Source organism: Miniopterus schreibersii (assembly GCF_964146895.1).
Source record: "Miniopterus schreibersii genome assembly, chromosome: X".
NCBI classification, from domain to species: Eukaryota; Metazoa; Chordata; class Mammalia; order Chiroptera; family Miniopteridae; genus Miniopterus; species Miniopterus schreibersii.
In genome coordinates, this window is record NC_138104.1 from 54,210,379 (window position 1) to 54,229,323 (window position 18,945).

An 18,945-nucleotide genomic window follows, 5' to 3' on the forward strand; every position below is an offset into this window, starting at 1 on the left:
TTTATATTTTTCATGCAAGGTGAGTCCAACCACTTTAAGTAGAAAAATAAGATGTCAGACAACCTGTAGTTTCTTAGGAAGAAACCACTATATTCTAAAATGCTTTTCCAGAATTTTACTAAATATGATTATAGTATGTGTGTTCATTTTTTAGGGACTGGTAACATCTGAAAATACCAAACCAAACAAACGCTTGCACCACCACTACCATAACACTGTACCACAAAGAAATGCCACTGTACGTGGATTCCAAGCAGGCTAAAAAGAAAAAGAGTTGATTAGATCTCAAACCCACTGAACGGGATGACGGCCACGGCTGCATTGGAGACACCAAAAATGAAGAAGAGTGCCTCCAAAAAAGAGAAGCAGCAGCCTAAACAAGACAGCACAGAGCAGAGCAATGCTGATTCTGAAGAGTGGATGAGCTCCGAGAGTGACCCTGAACATATGACCCTTAAGAGCAGCAACAACAATGACAATAGCTGCCTACCTGGAGCTGTTCAGTTGAAGAAAAAAGAAATTCCCTCTAAACCACACCGCCAGCTCTGTAGATCACCCTGCCTGGATCATCCAAGCTTCTCCCAGAGCAGCATTCTACAGGATGGAAAGCTTGACTTGGAAAAAGAATACCAAGCCAAGATGGATTTTGCTCTAAAGCTGGGCTATGCAGAGGAACAGATTCTATCAGTGCTGAATAAGCTGGGACCAGAATCACTTATTAATGATGTATTGGCAGAGCTTGTCAGACTTGGGAACAAAAGTGATTTAGAAGGGCAGGCCAATTTGAGTCTGTTAGTGCCTCAGGGGCCCACTTCCAGAGAGATTGCAAGCCCTGAACTGTCCCTTGAAGATGAAATAGACAGCAGTGACAATTTGAGGCCAGTTGTCATCGATGGAAGCAATGTGGCAATGAGGTAAGACTGGTATATTTTCTCTCTCTTTCTTTAAAAGTGCCCTAAGCTCATAGAAATTGTCTTCCTTTGCCAAGAACTATGAGAAGCCCTTGGTTGTTGTCTGTAGCTTGTGCTCTTCTAGGTGGACAGAGTCTGAAATGATTCTGCCCTGGCCTTTTCTCCCTCCTTTGAAATTGTTGCCAATTTATATTCAGGTGTTCTGATAGCAGCTTACACATCAATTATGCTTCTGAGAAGACATAACCATTTAGCCTTTGTTTTTCTTGGAGTCTCCTCTCTCACCTGTACTTGGCTAAACCAATCATCCCAAAAACGTTGCTTTTATAATGTGGCTTGAGGGCATACTTGGGAACTTACAGTAACTCCCAATTGCCATTCTGCTGAATTTGGACCCCTCTGCTTGGCTGTATGATATGACCTTTTCTTCCTCCCATTTGATTGTATCTCTCACACTTTTTGCATTTACATCAGTCTCTTTAACAATTTCCATGTAAATTATGCTGATTTCTATGCCTACTTCTTGTGTTCATGTCATTTCCCAACCTAAGAGTAACCTCCTTCTTATCTTTATACCTTTCATGTTGTACTACCTCCACAAACAACCTTCTGACTTTTCTGGTCACAATGGTTGTCTCTGAGCTGCAGTGCTTATGGTAGGCTGAATAATACCTCCCTAAAGATGTCTGCATCTTAATCCTTGGAATCTATTAATATAGTCAAAGGAAACTTGAGTTAAGGATCTTGAAGTGAGGGAGATTATACTGGATTATCAAGGTGGGCTCAATGTAATCACAAGGGTCCTTATAAGAGAGTGAGGGAGACAGCATGGTCAGAATGAATAGGAGGAAATGTGATGGCAGAGAGAATAGTATAGAGTGGTGTAAAAAAGGATCCATAAGCCAAGAAATGTGGGCAACCTCCAGAAGCTGAAAAGAGCAAGAAATGAATTCCCCACTGAAGTTTGAAGAAAGAACACAACCTTGCCAACACTTTGATTTTAGACTTCTGACTTCCTGAACTATAAAAGAATAAATTTGTGTGATTTTAAGCCATTAAATATTACATCAGCAATAGGAAAGTAATACAGAACAAAGAGTGTCTTCATACTTTATTCCATACTCTCTCATATAATTTTTTTTTGTTCCACTGCAGTGTTTTCTCAGATAATTTATTATTTCATGTCAGAGAGCCTTAGAAATTTCTTCTTCTATTTCTCAAATGAGTTGTCATCCATGTTTGGCTTAAACATTCCCAGTGATCAGGAGCCAACTTTGTATTGAGTCCACCATTATTTGATGAGCTCACTGGGATTCTTAGACTGTACACAATCAGAACAAATTTTTTTTTATTTGACTATTCCATTATTTTTGAGGCCAAGGACCTTGTTTTATGCCTCCCTTGTTTTCCTCACAGCACAAATCACAATATTGGATGGTCCCACAGAGATATGAGGGAGCAGGAATAAGGGCAAGTCTTATGAACCATACCATTGGTGTATTCAGGAGTTGTTTAGCAGAGGTACACTTCACAGCAACTTTATTTTACAGATGACAAAACTAGAGCTCAGCAAAGTTAAGTGACTTCCTTTTATAGCTAGTAAGTAGCAAAATAAGCACTTGAACTTAAGTCTCTGGCTTCAAATGAATGAAATTAAACTAACAATTATAAATATGTATTTTGTACCAGGTCTTTTTGCATATGTAATTTAATCCTCACTAAAAATCCTGTAAGAGTGGACTATTTCAGTTAATTTTTGCAGGTAGGGAGAGGAGACTCAGATTCAGAGAGGTTCAGTAACTGCCCAAAGTTGCACAAATAATAATTGATGAAGCTTTTCTCAAAATCTGAATCTGACTCCAATGCCTCTCTGACAATATTATGCAACACTATACGGCTATTAGTGTTGTTAAGAATACTTGGCATTCCTCCTAGGAGCAAATAATACATTTACTGAATTCCTTTTTCAAATCTTTTAAATCATGACAGTATCATTGCAAAGTGGGTAAAGCAGGCTAGCCATCTCCCCTGTTTTAATGAAGGGAAACTAGAAGCATAGTAACAAAGAAGTTAAATGATCTGTACACAAAACAATAATGTTGCAATCTACCAGTGGAAAGCAAAAGGTGATTTTTTTCCCAAAGGGCCAAATGTAACTCTGCTCCCCGCCTAATAGGCATAAATTAAAGTGATTCTTGAGAGGAAGTGGTATGGGATTTGCTACACTCAATCTCATCAGATCAAACACTAAACACCTTAGGCTGGGTGTAGGGTTTTGTATTTTGGAGATGGGGATGAGAAGAAGCCAGGACTTCTTTGAGTACTTTGAGTTCATGCTGATATACAATCTTCCTTGTCTTTGGATTTCTATTCAAGTATTTGTAGTTATGACAGATACTATGTGCTTCTTTTGCTTGAAAAGGAATAATGGAGAATTAATTACCAAGGTAATTTCTTTTAGCATATCTAGTTTATGCCAGTAACAAACTGTCATACTGATAGGAAGATGAGCTTTTGTCTTTTGTAAAAGTTGCTTTACTAAATTAAATATATCTCACATAATTTAAATAAGCAAAAATATAATGCTGAATCTTGTTTTTAGGAGTATATTAAAATAGTGCATAGTAAACCATATTATTTGGTTTTGTCCTTGGTAGCATCTCTTCCCTTATTCTGTAATCACATTTTACACTGTCAAAGTTCGGTGCCACAGTCAGTTTATAAATTTGTTAGTTCCATTAATCTAAATTTGGTTTGTTTTTCCCATTGGTTAGCTGTAAATTTATCATGATTGGTACTTCTTAAACAAATTATGTAATAACATCTGTTCTCCCTCAGCATGTTGGATGAACCTGCACTGACATTTTAATGCTTTGTTTGTCATTGACAGTATATGTTTAATATTTGAAGTAGTGGTGTACCTGTGATTTACACACTGATATGTTCTAAGATACTAAAAGATACATTCATTCTGCAAGCTGTTTTTTGGGGAGGAAAATTCCATTTCAAGTGTAAATGCTACCATATTCTGTGAACTCTATTAATCAGAGAACCAAAAAGAAAAAACAATTGAAAAATGGAGGATAGGAGAGCAGCAATTAGAAAAAAAAAATTTTAAAGCAGGAAGAGAGTTTTAAGGGAACTTTTGGACAACATGACACATAACAACATCCACATCATAGGGGTAACAGAAGGAGAAGAATCCAGCCGAGGATTAGAGAAAGTGTTTGAAAAAATATTGACAGAAACTTCCCTAATTTGGTAAATGAAAAAGTCACCCAAGTTCAATAGAAACACTTCAGCCAGAAGGGAGTGGCATGAAGTATGCAAGGTAATGAAAAATAAGGGACTGCATCCAAGACTATTCTATCCAGCAAAGCTATCATTCAAAATTGAATGTGAAATAAAGAGCTTTGCAGATAAAAAAACTGCTAAAGGGGTTTATTTCTACCAAACCAGAACTACAAGAAATCATAAAAGGGCTGGTGTAAGGAGAAGAAGAAGAAAGATAGAGAGAAACACACCTATAAAGAAAGAATGGCAATGAATAAGTACCTATCAATACTAACCTAAAATGTAAATGGATTAAATGCTCTAATCAAAAGACAGGGTAGCTGAATGGATAACATAACATGACCCATACATATGCTGTCTACCAGAGACCCACTTCAAAACAAAGGACTCACACAGGCTGAGAGTGAAGGGTTGGAAAAAAATATTCCATACAAATGGAAATGAAACACAAAACAAAACAGCAGGAGAAGCAATACTCATATCTGACAAAATAGACTTTAAAATGTAAGCCAGAACAAGACACAATGAACATCACTACATAATACTGAAGGGGTTGATCTAACAAGAGTATATAATACTGATAAATATATGTGCACCCAATATATGAGCACCCAAATATATTTTTAAAATTCTGGGGGACTTTACAGAGAGATTGACAGCAATACAGTTATAGTAGGACACTTTAACACCTCACTGACAGCACTAGATACATCTTCTAAACAAAACATCAACAAGGACACAGAGATTCTAACTGAAACACTAGATCAGATGGAATTTGACACTTACAGAATATTTCACCCCAAAACTCCAGAATATACATTCTTCTCAAGTGCACACAAGACATTCTCAAAGAGGGATCACATGTTAGGACACAAAACAAGTCTCTACAAGCTCAAGGAGATGGAAATCATATCAAGAATCTTTTTGGATCACAAGGGCATAAAATTAGATATCAACTACAATAAAAACACTAAAAAACATTCAAATACATGGAGGCTAAATAACATGTTATTAAATAGTGAATGGGTTACCAAAGAGACCAAGGAAGAAATCAAAAACTTCTTGGAAACAAATGAAAATGAAAACACAACAACCCCAAATCTATGGGATACAATGAAAGCAGTCTTGGGAAAGAAATTCATAGCAAAACAGGCCTACCTCAAAAAATAAGAAAAATTTCTAATAAATTATCTAAACCTACAACTTAACGACTTAGAAAGAGAACAATAAGAAAAGCCCAAAGTAAGTAGAGGAAAGAAATAGTAAAGATCAGAGCAGAAATAAATGACATGGAGACTAAAACATACTACAAAAGATCAATGAAACCAAGAGTTGGTTCTTTGAAAAGATGAGCAAGGTTGATTAATCTTTAGCCAGATTCATCAAGAAACAAAGATAGAACACCCAAATAAATAAAATCAGAAATGAAAGAGGTGAAGTAACAATTGACCCAACAGAAATACAAAGGATTTTAAGAAAATACTATGAACAATTATAGGCCATCAAATTGGACAACCTGGATGAAAGGGACAAATTCCTAGAAAAATAATACAATATTCCAAAACTCAATCAGGAAGAGTCGGAAAACCTGAATACACTGATAACTCCAGATAAAGCTGAAGCAGTAATCAAAAAACTTCCAGCACACAAAAGCCCTGGTCCAGATGGCTTCATAGGGGAGTTCTACAAAACATTCAAAGAAGAACTAAAACTTATCCTCCTCAAACTATTCCAAAAACACCCAAGAGGAAGGAACACTTCCAAGCTCTTTTTATGAGGCCAACATCATCCTAATTCCAAATCCAGACAAAGACACTACAAAGAAAGAGAATAACAGGCCAGTATCCCTGATGTACATAGATGCTAAAATCCTCAATAAAATATTAGTAAATTGGATCCAGCAATATATTAAAAATACCATACACCATGACGAAGTGGCATTTATTCCAGGGATGCAAGGCTGCTACAATATTTGCAAAACAATAAATGTGATATATCACATAAACAAATTGAAAGACAAAAATCACATGATCATATCAACAGATGAAGAAAAAGCATTCGACAAAATCCAACATCCACTTTGATAAAAACTCAACAAAGTGGGGATAGAAGGATCAAAACTCAGCATAATAAAGGCCATAGATGATAAACCTACAACAAATATCATACTCAATGGGCAAAAGCTAAAAGCATTTCCCTTAAGAACAGAAACAAGACAGGAAGGCCCACTTTAACCACTCTTATTCAACATAGTATTGGATGTCCTTGCCACAGTGATCAAACAAGAGGAAACAATAAAAGGCATTCAAATTGGAAAGGAGAAAGTAAAACCGTCACCATTTGCAAATAACATGATATTGTACGTAGAAAACTCTAAAGGCTTCACCAAAAAACTACTAGATTTAATAAATGAATTTGGTAAAGTAGCAAGATACAAATTAACATCCAGAAATTGATGGCATTTTTTACACCAATACGAACTCAAAGTAAGGGAAACTAAAAAACAATCTCATTTTCCATTGCAACAAAAAAATTTAGATATTTAGGACTAAACTTGACCAAGGAGGTAAAACACCTGTACCTGAAAACTACAGTACATTGCAAAAAGAGATAGAGGAAGATATAAACAACTAGAAGAATATACCGTGTTCATGGACTGGTAGAATTAAAATCATTAAAATGCCCATTCTACCCAAAGCAATCTATATCCAATGCAATCCTTATTAAAATAGCAATATCATATTTCACATATCTAGAAAACATATTCCAAAAATTTATATGGGACCAAAAAAAAACCCTGAATAGCCACAGCAATCTTGAACAAGAAGTACAAAGTTGGAAGAATCACAATACCATATATCAAGTTATACTGCAAAGCCACTGTAATCAAAACAGCTTGGTACTAGCACAAACACAGGCATATAGATCTATAGATAATAACAGAAGCCAGAATTTGAACCAGACTTTACAATAAATTAATATTTGACAAAGGAGGCAAGAGCATACAATGGAATAAAGACAGTCTCTTCAATAAATGGTGTTGGAAAAATTGGACAGGTACACGTAACAAACTGAAGCTTGAAGACCAACTCACACCATACACAAGAATAAACTCAAAATGGATAAAAGACTTAAACATAAGTTGTGAAACAATAAAAATTCTAGAAGAAAATGTAGGCTGCAAAATCTCAGACATCTCTTGTAGCAATATGTTTGCTGATACATCTCCTAGGGCAAGAGAAACAAAGGAGAAAATAAACCAGTGGGACTACAAGAAAATAAAAACTTCTGCACAGAGAAAGACACCATTAGCAAAACAAAAAAGAAGTCTACTGTATGGGCGAACATTTTTGCCCATGATACAACTGATAAATGGTTAATTTCCAAACTATATAAGGAACTCTTGCAACATAACAAAAAGAATACAAACAATCCAATAAAAAATTGGCGAAAAACCTAAATAGACACTTCTCCAATGTGGACGTACAGATGGCCAAGATATATGAAAAAATTCTCAATGCCACTAATCATCAGAGAGATGCAAATTAAAACCACAATGAGGTATCACTTCACACCTGCCAGAATGGCTACCAACAACAAAAGGCATGTACTGGCAAGGATGCGAAACCCTAGTACACTGCTGATGGGAATGCAGACTGGTGCAGCCACTATTGAAAACAGTATGGAGTTTTCTCAAAAAATTAAAAATTGTGATCAGGGAGGGAAGATGGCAGCACTGTGAGAAGCAGCAGAGGGCCCCTGCTCCCAGCCACAGACTCTATTTACTCCTAAAATATTGTGTAGCCAGCTTGGAAAAACCAGAGAAACATACTTGAGTGGACAGAGTGAGAGAAGGGAGCACTGAAAAACATCATAGAATGCAGTAAGAGAGGGGGGGTGTAAAAAGAGGGAGTCCCCCCTGAAGCCTGTGCTGGGCTTCAAACCCCAAGACTTGGAAGCTGCAAAATTCCCTCCCCTCGGGAGTGCAGAGCAGCATCCAAAAGGGGGGATCTCACACCCAGAGCAGAGGAGAGGGTAAGGAGTGTCCCAGAGGGAGGGCAGAGGGAACCACCGGAGCGGTGAGTCCACGAGAAGGGGATGGCGCCTTCCTAGGAAACAAAGCGTCTAATGGCGGGTGTGACTGGAGTATGATACTCAGGGTGCTGACTACAGGAAAGGGTGTCCTAAAGTGTGTGGCACTTGAGTAGTAAGGGACCAGAGGCTGGGACTGAGCAGCTGCACACAGAGACCCTCCGCCTCCCAGTAAGGCACTCTGTTGAGTCCCAGAAAGCATTTAATCTGTGTGACCAGGGGAAGGGGAGGAGAGCTCCCCCACCCTGAGCTCCTGGTGCAGAGAGGCTGGAATTTGTGACCAGCCCTAAGGGGCGCCGTGGTGGCCAGTGGAGCCTCCCCAGCTTTGCTGAGATGAGCGGTGAGGGGAGCTGCACTGAGCTGACTTTGGTTCCCCTCCTGCTGGGTGCCGTGGCGCGTGGGCAGCAGGACCTTGTAGGGAGGACTCTCTGCCTGTGCCTTGCTTTGTGCATTTTTGAGTTCTGATAACTGAACTGGCTCCCACCTTCCAGCTGTGCACTGGGCAGAGAGACTAGCTGAAGCTGGGATTGGAGTCTGCAGAGTAGACTATATGAGGGGCAGGCCTGGTGCAACCAGCCAACCAGAGCTGGGAAGGGAGGGGTGGAGCCCGCCTGCCTCTCCTGCAGCCTGAGAGCACCACCCCCAATAGGAAAGGAGCTGGTCCAGCTCACTGAGGACCCAGACACACCCACAGGGCAAGGTCCTAAGCTGGAAGGGAGAACAGCTCACAGGAGGGCATTACAAGAATAGGAATTTCAGGGACTGTATTTGGGAACTGAAGGAAAAGCTGAAAACCCCTGCTGGGGGCTGGGCAGGCAAAGGGCTCACTGGAATGTTTTTTAATCAAACCCGCTGATCCCAGCCTGCTGAAACGGCCCATACAGGAAAGGCAACAGGCTGAACTCAATCTGAAACTGCAGCAGGGCAGTACATGGGGAACTAGAATCAGATGATATGGTAGAGACAGAGGAGCTGGCAGTGGAGCAGAAACTAACTCCCTCACAGGGAGCGCCTGACAGTGAAACCTCTAAGTAAGGGGAGAGATACTCTGAGCTACACTAGCCATCTGGCACCCTGAAGACTACCGAAAACTCTGGAGAAAAAGTTGCAAAACAGCTGAAAAGAGGAGGTGGCCCACGGAGAGCCTCAGATCAACCATCTACCTAAGTACACCAGAGCCAAACCTAAAAACTCATCACACTGGCTGATACACAAGTACCTCCCAGGGATATGTAAATCAGCATATAAAACAGTGAGCCTCAGACCACATAAGCTGCCCAGAAGAAACTCACCCAATTGATTTTTTTTTCCTGTTTTTTGTTTTGTTTTGTTTTTGTTTTGTTTGTGTATTTTTTCTTTGTTTATTTTTTCTCTTTTTCCCTTAGGAAGAAGAGAAAGGAGGAAAAATTATATGTTTTTCCTTCTTTTTAAATTTTATAATAATTTTTTTAAAAAAATTTAAACATTTTTTAACTAAATTTTTGTCTATTTTTATAAAAGAATTTTGTTTTGCTTAGCTTTTGTTTTGTTTTTCTGTTTTGTTTTGTTTATTTGCTTTGTTTTGTTTCACCCTTGCTTCTACTATCAAGGCTCTCTTGATACCCCTGCTTAATGACTGGGACTTTATCATTACAACCAAGAAATTTTCTGTTTTCCTCTATAGTTTCCCCTGAATCTCTTATTGGACTCCCTCCCAGCCTGGGCTTTATCTCTCTCTCGCCTCTTGATTCATTGGCATAACTTTTTTTTTCTTTTTTTTCTTCTTTTATTTCTTTCTTTTGTTATCCTCCCTTCTATCTTCCTATCTTTTTGTCTGATGGTTAGTTTCTCTTATTCTCTTTATTGTATTTTTATTTTCTGATTTTCAACTATTATCCTATTCCTATTCTCTTCCTTAATTTTTTGCTGGCCTTTCCTTCAGAATCTTTTCTCTGCATCAGTTATCTCCCAGTAGCTCTCTATTTTTTACATTTTAGTTTATTATTCTTTTTTTCTAAATTTTCATCACTGGTAACAACACTATACATTACTCTCTCTAAGCTTTACTTTTCTTTCTCTCTCTCTTTTTTTTAAGCTTTTTTTTGCTTCTCTGTGTTCTCCTTTACTTTCCCAGTTCTATTTTCACTTGGGTTGTTTTCATTGTGGCTATCAAGATATTTTGTAAGATAACCCTTGTTTCCTGGAAGTTTAGTTGTGTATTGTGCTAACTTGCCAGCACCCATACAACAGCTTATATGATGAGGTTGGGGATTAAACACACAGTTAGCCAACCTGACAGGAGAGTCCTACCAAGGACTAGTCAACAACAATCTCGACCCAACCACAACAGGAAAACATAAAGAAACCACAAAAGGAACACCCATAAAAGGGACATGCCTAGAGCAAAGAGCTCAGAAGTATAAGGAAAACACACCTCTGGCTCCACTGGACTCACAAGACAAAATCCCACCGCACAAGACTGGGAGACAGGAAATACATCTAATATACAGATACAAACACTAAGACCTACCAAAATAAGGAGACAAAGAAACAACCCTCAAAATAAGGAAAGAAAAAATTGCCAGAAAGTCTTTGATGAGATAGAGTTAAGCAAGCTATCAGAAACAGAGTTCAGAGTACAGATTATGAAGATGTTCAAGGAACTTAATGAGAAAAACAAGACAATAGAGGACCTTAGGGAAAAGATGAAAAAAGAGATACATAACATAAACAAAAATCAGACAGAAATAAAGAATGCTGTGTCTGATATCGAGAATACACTGGAAGGAATCAAAAGCAGGCTCAGTGAAGCAGAAAATAGATTATGTGACTTAGAAGACAAGGTAGAAAAAAATCACTCAATCAGAGCACCAAAAACAAAAAACACTTAAAAAGTATGAGGACAGTCTAAGGGAGCCTTGGGACAACAAGAAGCAAAACAACATTCGCATTATAGAAGTGGCAGAGGGGGAGGAAAGAGAGCAAGGGATAGAGAACTTGGTGGAGGAAATAATGGCAAAAAACTTCCTTATGCTGGTGAGGGAGAAAGGTACACAAGTTCAGAAAGCAAAGAGGGTTCCAAATACGAGGGACCCAAAGAGACCCACTCAAAGACACATCATAATTAAAATGGCAAATGTCAAGGACAAAGAAGAAATATTAAGGGCTGCAAGAGAGAGACAAGCAGTGACCTACAAGGGAAACCCCATAAGGCTAAGAGTTGATTTCTCAACAGAAACTCTTCAGGCCAGAAGGGAGTATCATGAAGTTCTCAAAGTAATGAAAACCAAGAACATGCAACCAAGATTGCTTTATCCAGCAAGGCTATCATTTAAAATTGAAGGTGAAATAAAGAGCTTCCCAGACCAAAAAAAAAGTTAAAGGAGTTCAGTACCAACCAACCAGCATTGCAAGAAATGGTAAAAGGACTGCTCTAAGAAAAAGATGTATAGTGAGAGGAAGGTACGTCAGCATAAAGGAGGGAAATAGCATTAAATACGTTTATATCAAGAGTAACCTTACATGTAAACAGAATAAATGGTCCAATCAAGAGACATACAGTAGCTGAATGGAAAAGAAAACAGGAACCAAATATATGCTGTCTACAAGAGACCCACCTGAGAGCAAAAGACTCACACAGTCTCAAAGTGAAGGGATGGAATAAAATAGTCAATGCAAATGAAAAGGAAAAGAAAGCTGGAGTAGCGATATTTATCTCTAACAAAATAGGCGTCAAAATAAAGACCATAACAAGAGACAAAGGTGATCACTACATAATACTAAAGGGATCAATCCAACAGGAGGAAATAACCCTTATAAGCAATTAAACACCCAATACAGGAGCACTTAAATATATAAAAAAAATTCTTGGAGGACTTTAAGGGAGAGATTGAAAGCAACACAATCATTGTGAGGGACTTAAACACTGCACTGTCAGCACTGGACAGATAATCAAGACAAAAAATCAACAGGGAAACACAGACCTTAAATGGCTCACTTGACCTAATGGATTTAAGGGACATTTATAGAACATTTCACCCCAAAGCAGCAGAATACACATTCTTCTCAAGTGCACCTGGAACATTCTCAAAAATAGACCACATGTTAGGGCACAAGGCAACTCTCTTCAAATACAAGAAAATTGAAATCATATCAAGCATCTTCTCTGATCACAATGCCATGAAACTAGAAATAAACCATTATAAAAAAACTCAAAAATATTCAAGCACATGAAGGCTAAATAGCATGTTATTAAATAATGAATGGGTTAACAATGAGATCAAGGATGAAATCAAACACTTCGTGAAAAGAAATGAAAATGAACAGACAACAACCTAAAATCTATGGGACACAGCGAAAGCAGCCCTGAGAGGAAAATTCATAGCATTACAGGCTTATCTCAAGAAACAAGAAAAATATCTAATGAACTATCTAACACAACAACTGAAAGAACAGTAATGAGAACAGCAAGAAAAGCCAAAAGGAAGTAGAAGAAAGGAAATAATAAAGATCAGAGCAGAAATTAATGACAAAGAGACTAAAAAAAATACAAAAAATCAATGAAACCAAGAGCTGGTTCTTTGAAAAAATAAATAAGATTGATGTACCTTTAGCCAGACTCACTAATAAACAAAGAGAGAGGACCCAAATAAATAAAATTAAAAATGAAAGAGGCGATATAACAACTGACTCAACAGAAATACAAAGGACTGTAAGAAAATACTATGAGCAACTATATGCCAACAAATTGGACAACATCGGTGAAATGGGCAAATTCCTAAAAGCATACAACCTTCCAAAGCTGAATTAGGAAGAGGAAGAAAACCTCAATAAGCCGATAAGAACGAATGAAATTGAAGCAGGAATCAAAAAACTCCCAGCAAACAAAAGTCCTGCACCAGATGGATTTACAGGCTAGTTTTACCAAACATTCAAAGAAGAATTAACACCTATTCTACTCAAACTATTCGAGAAAATTCAAGAGAAGAGAAAACTCCGAACGCTTTTTATGAAGCCAGCATCATCCTAATCCCAAAACCAGATAAAGATACTACAAAGAAAGAAAATTACAGGACAATATCCCTGATGAACATAGATGCTAACATCCTCACTAAAATACTAGCAAACCGGATCCAACAATACAATTAAAAAATCATACATCACAACCAAGTGGGATTTATTCTGGGGATGCAAGGTTGATACAACTTCCCCAAATCAATAAATGTGATACATCACATAAACAAAATGAAGGACAAAAATCATATGATCATATCAATAGTTGCAGAAAAAGCATTCAACAAAATAGAGCAGCCATTTCTGATAAAAACTCTCAGCAAAATGAGAATAGAGGGATCATACCTCAACATAATAAAGTCAATATATGACAGACTTCCAGCCAACATCATACTCAATGGGCAAAAACTAAAACCACTTCCATTAAACACAGGAACAAGACAGGGATGTCCACTTTCACCACTCTTATTCAACATAGTACTGGAAGTCCTAGCCACAGACATCAGACAGGAAGAAAACATAAAAGTTATCCAAGTTGGAAAGGAGGAAGTAAAACTGTCATTATTTGCAGATGACATCATACTTACATAGAAAATTCTAAAGACTCCATCAAAGTACTACTAGGTTTGATAAACGAATTTGGCAAGGTAGCTGGATACAAAATCAACATTTGAAAATCAATGGCATTTTTATACACCAACAATGAACTTTTAGAGAGAGAAACTAAAAAAAAAAAAATACCATTTACCATTGCAACTAAAAAATAAGATACCTAGGAATAAACTTAACCAAGGATATAAAAATACCTGTACTCAGAAAACTACGTGACACTGAAAAAAGAAATAGAGGAAGATATAAACAAGTGGAAGAATATACCATGCTCATGGATTGGAAGAATTAATATCATTAAAATGTCCATACTACCCAAAGCAATTTGTAAATTCAATGCAATACTTATTAAAATACCAACAGCATATTTCACAGATCTAGAACAAACATTTTGAAAATTTATCTGGAACCAAAAAAGACCCCAAATAGCTGCAACCATCTTTAGAGAAAAGAACAAAGTGGGAGGGATCACATCATCAGGCTTCATACTGTACTACAAAGCCACTGTAATCAAAAGAGCCTGATATTGGTACAACAGCAGACATATAGACCCATGGAAGAGAACAGAGACCCCCAAAATAGACCCAGGCTGCTATGGTCAGTTAATGTTTGACAAAGGAAGCAAGAGCATCCAATTGAGTAAATACAGTATCTTCAATAAGTGATGCTTGGAAAATTGGACAGATACATGCAAAAAAATGAAACCAGACCACCAACTTTCACCATACACAAAAATAAACTCAAAATGAATAAAAGACTTAAATGTAAGTCACGAAACCATAAAAATCCTGGAAGAAAACACAGGCAGTAAAGTCACAGACATCCCACGTAGTGGACTTTTCACTGATACATCTTCTAGGGCAAAAGAAAGAAAAGAAAAAATAAACATATGGGACTACATCAAACTAAAAAGCTTCTGCACAGCAAAAGAAAACAACCTCAAAATACAAAGGAGCCCCATGGTCTGGGAAAACATATTTGCCAAGGACGAATCTGATAAGGGGCTAATTTCCAAAGTGTACAAAGAACTCATAGTACTCAGCAAGAGGAAGACAACCCAATTAAGAAATGGGCAAAGGACTTAAATAGACACTTCTCCAAAGAGGACATACGGATGGCCAAGAGACACAAGAGAAAATGCTCACAGTCGATAATCATAAGAAAGATGCAAATTAAAACCACAATGAGGTATCACTTCACAGCTGTCAGAATGGCTGCCATCAACAAATCAACAAACAACATGTGTTGGAGAAGATGTGGAGGAAAAGGAACCCTAGTACACTGTTGGTGGGAATGCAGACTGGTGCAACCACTATGGAAAACAGTATGGAGTTTCCTCAAAAAATTACAAATGGAGCTGCCGTTTGACCCAGTGATTCCTCTCCTAGGAATGTATCCTAAGAATCCTGAAACATTCATCAGAAAGAATATATGTACCCCGATGTTCATAGCAGCACTGTTTACAATAGCTAAGATTTGGAAACAACCCAAGTGCCCATCAGTAGATGAGTGGATAAAAAAGCTGTGGGACATTTACACCATGGAATACTACACAGCTGTAAAGAAGAAGAATTTTGTACCCTTTGGGTCAGTATGGATGGACCTGGAGAATATTATGCTAAGTGAAATAAGCCAGGCAGCGAAAGACAAATATCACATGATCTCGCTGATACGTGGAATCTAAAGAACTTAATAAACTTATGAACAGAATAGATTCAATGACATGGAAGGATAGATGAGTCTTACGAGTGTCAGAAGGATGGAGGAGGGTGGGTGGGTGGAGGGGGAGAGAGTAACCAGAGAGTTTATGTGCATATATGCACAACCCAAGGACACGGACAATGGTGGGGAGACGGACTGGGGAGGGGGATGGGATGGGGTGGAACGGGTTTTGGGAAGAAAAAGGGACATCTGTAATATTTTAAACAAAAATAAAATTTTTAAAAAAAGAAGTTAATATATACATTACTGAGATTCTGCTTTTCAATATAAGCTATTCAAATAAAAAATGAGCAATTAGAATTCTTTTTATTGTGTACAAGTGTCACATTATCATTTCTATTTGTCCAGTGTTTACTTAGAATCTTTTCATCTGTGTTCTAAAGGGTTTGGGTCTGTAGTCTTTTTTATTTTATTATTTGTTTTTGCTCAGGTTTTGCTATATGTGATGTTGGTCCCATTGATTGAGATGAGAAATACTCCTGCTTTCCCAATATCCTGCAAGAGTTTGTGTGTAATTGGTATTATTCTCCCTTAAATAAATATAGGTGTATTTTTTTAAAAAAAATTAAAAAGAAAATTAAAAATTTTACTGCCATTTGACCCAGTCATCCTACTTCTTAGAATATATCCTAAAAAAAACAAAACGGCAATTAGAAAAAATCTATGAACCTTTATGTTTATAGCATTGCAAGTTATAATATCTAAGATTTGGAAACTGTTTAAGTGCCCATCAGTTGATGAGTGGATAAAAAAACTGTGGTTCATTTACACCATGGAATACTATGCAGCTGTAAAAAAGAATGATCTCTTACCCTTTGGGACAGCATGGATGCACCTGGAGAATATTATGCTAAGTGAGAAAGGGCAGTAAAAGAAAGACAACTATCACATGATCTCACTCACATGTGGAATATAATTAACAAAATTAACTGAAGAACAAAATAGATACAGAGATATAAAAGCATGAAGCAGTCAAGCAAATTTCAGAGGGAAGTCAGGGGTGCCAACTGGTGGTGATTAGACAGGAATCGAAGAACTTATATGCATATGTTCATGACCTATGACACAGACAATACTGTCAAGAAGGTGGGGGGGGAGGAATAGAAGTAAATGCCAGGTGGAGGAGATCAATGAGGGTTAAAAGCTGATATCTATAATACTTTCAACAATAAAGAAAAATATTTTTCTAAATAATAAAAATAAAAAATAAAGATAAACCATTCTGAATAATCAACTGCAACTGAAGACTAGCTGAAGATCACCCTCATATCCAAGGACTTAAAATGGAGACCACATAGAGACTGGTAGGAAGTGCAGAGGCCCTAGCGGGCCGGCTGGGCACCCACAGGCAGCAGCTGAAGTACAAGAGCAATATCTTAGCTGTGAGTGCAGTCCCTCTGAGAAGTCCAGGGTCCCAACATAGAGAACCAGAACTGAGAAAGGTCCCCACATAACATATGGCTGTGAAAAGCAGCTGGGTCTCTCTCCCAAGGAGAGGCACCCAATGCATAGAGCTTCATGCCTTGGCCTCCAGCAGAGGAAGGGAAGAGTGAACTAGAGCTGTGTTAGGAGAATCAAGGGGTGTTGGCATGGGTAATAGCTTTCAGAGGGCAGCCATCTGGATTCCTGTGCTGAGTCATTCCCCCATGTGGCAGAGGACATCTTTCTCAGGCAGACACACTCCAAAAAGCTTTTGCCTGAGGGGATACCAATTTCCCTACCCTGTTGAAAATTCTCTTGCCCCACCCTGTGTAGTTTATATAGCCTGAGGCTCATTAATAAATTGATAACAATCAGCTACCCCATCCTGTGGAGTTTCTACAGTGAAGATAATTAAGAGTCTAACAATCAATCTCTAGGTCCTTTGAATCTCCCTGATTTGCTTCTGAACATAGGTCTTGAAAAAGCAGACCTTGGCCTGCATCCTGCCCAAACACACCCATTCTTCAGCCCCCACAGAAGAAACCACAGCTGTGGAGTGCTGAAAGCTTCAAAGAGGATACTCAAGATCAGTCACAAACAGCATCTGACATTGGCCTGAACCAAGACCATCGAAAAGATTGGGTGTCCTACTAGATCTACCTAATAAATAGAAACAAATCCAAACAGGCTGCCAAAATGGGAAGAAAAAATGCAAGACCCAAATGAAAGAACAAAATAATTCTCCAGAAAAAGAGCTAATTGAAATGGAGATAAGCAATCTATCAGATATAGAGTTCAGAATACTGATCATAAGTGTGCTCAACAGCACGAGAAAAAAATGGAAACAATGAAGGAAATTAAGAATGACATAGTAGAAATTAAAAAACACACACACACAAACATTGGAAGGAATAAACAGTAGATTAGGGGAAGCTGAGGATCAGATCAGCAAATTAGAAGACAGGGTAGAAAAAATCACTCAATAAGACAACCAGAAAGGAAAAAACAATTTAAAAACAGGAGGACAGTTTAAGGGAGTTGTGGGACAACATGAATAATAAGAATATTCACATCATAGGAATAACAGAAGGTGAAGACAGTGAACAAGAGATAGAGAAACTGTTTGAAAAAATAATGGCAGGAAGCTTTCCTAATCTGGTGAAAAGAAAGTCAAAGAAGTTCAGGAGGCACAGAGAGTCCCAAGCAAGAAGTAGTTAAAGAAGCCTACACCCAGATACACCATAATTAATGTGCCAAAAATTCAAGACAAAGAGAATAATGAAGGCAGCAAGAGAAAAGCAAGCTGTTACCTATGAAGGAGCTCCCATAACGCTGTCAGTTGATTTATCATCAGAAACACTGCAGGCCAGAAGGGAATGGCATGAAGTACTCAACGTAATGAAAAGCAAGGATCTGAAACCAAGACTACTCTATCCAGCAAGGCTATCATTCAAAATAGGTGCTGAAATAAAGAGCTTCCCAGACAAAAAAGGCTAAAGGAGATTATCACCACCAAACCAGCACTGCAAGAAATATTAAAGGGACTGCGGTAATAAGTAGAAATAGAGAGAAACATAGCATAAAGAAATAAAATGGTGCCTGGACAGGTGTGGCTCAGCAGTTGAGCATCAATCTAGGATCCAGGAGACCAAGGTTCAATTCCCAGTCAGGGCACATGTCTGGGTTGCGGGCTTGATCCCAAGTCGTGGGCATGTAGGGGGCAGCTGATCAATGATGACTCTCTCATCATTGATGTTTCAACTCTCTCTTTCCCTCTCCCTTCTTCTCTCTAAAATCAATAAAGATATTTAAAATAAATAAATAAATAAATAAATAAATAAATAAATAAATAAATAAATAAATAAAATGGCGATAGATAAGTACCTATCAATAATAACCTTAA

At 37.9% G+C, this 18,945-nt stretch overlaps 1 protein-coding gene across 1 annotated transcript in view; it reads left to right on the plus strand.

The window, feature by feature from the left end:
• The window catches only part of ZC3H12B (zinc finger CCCH-type containing 12B), a gene marked incomplete at its 3' end in the record, with an annotated part of 347,079 nt that overhangs the window by 319,485 nt on the left and 8,649 nt on the right, over nt 1-18,945 (plus strand). Inside the window, exon 5 of the mRNA XM_081125898.1 lies at nt 155-914. Within this exon, the coding sequence (XP_080982024.1) occupies nt 304-914 (611 nt within the window). The 5' untranslated portion in view covers nt 155-303. The remainder of the gene's footprint in view (nt 1-154; nt 915-18,945) is intronic.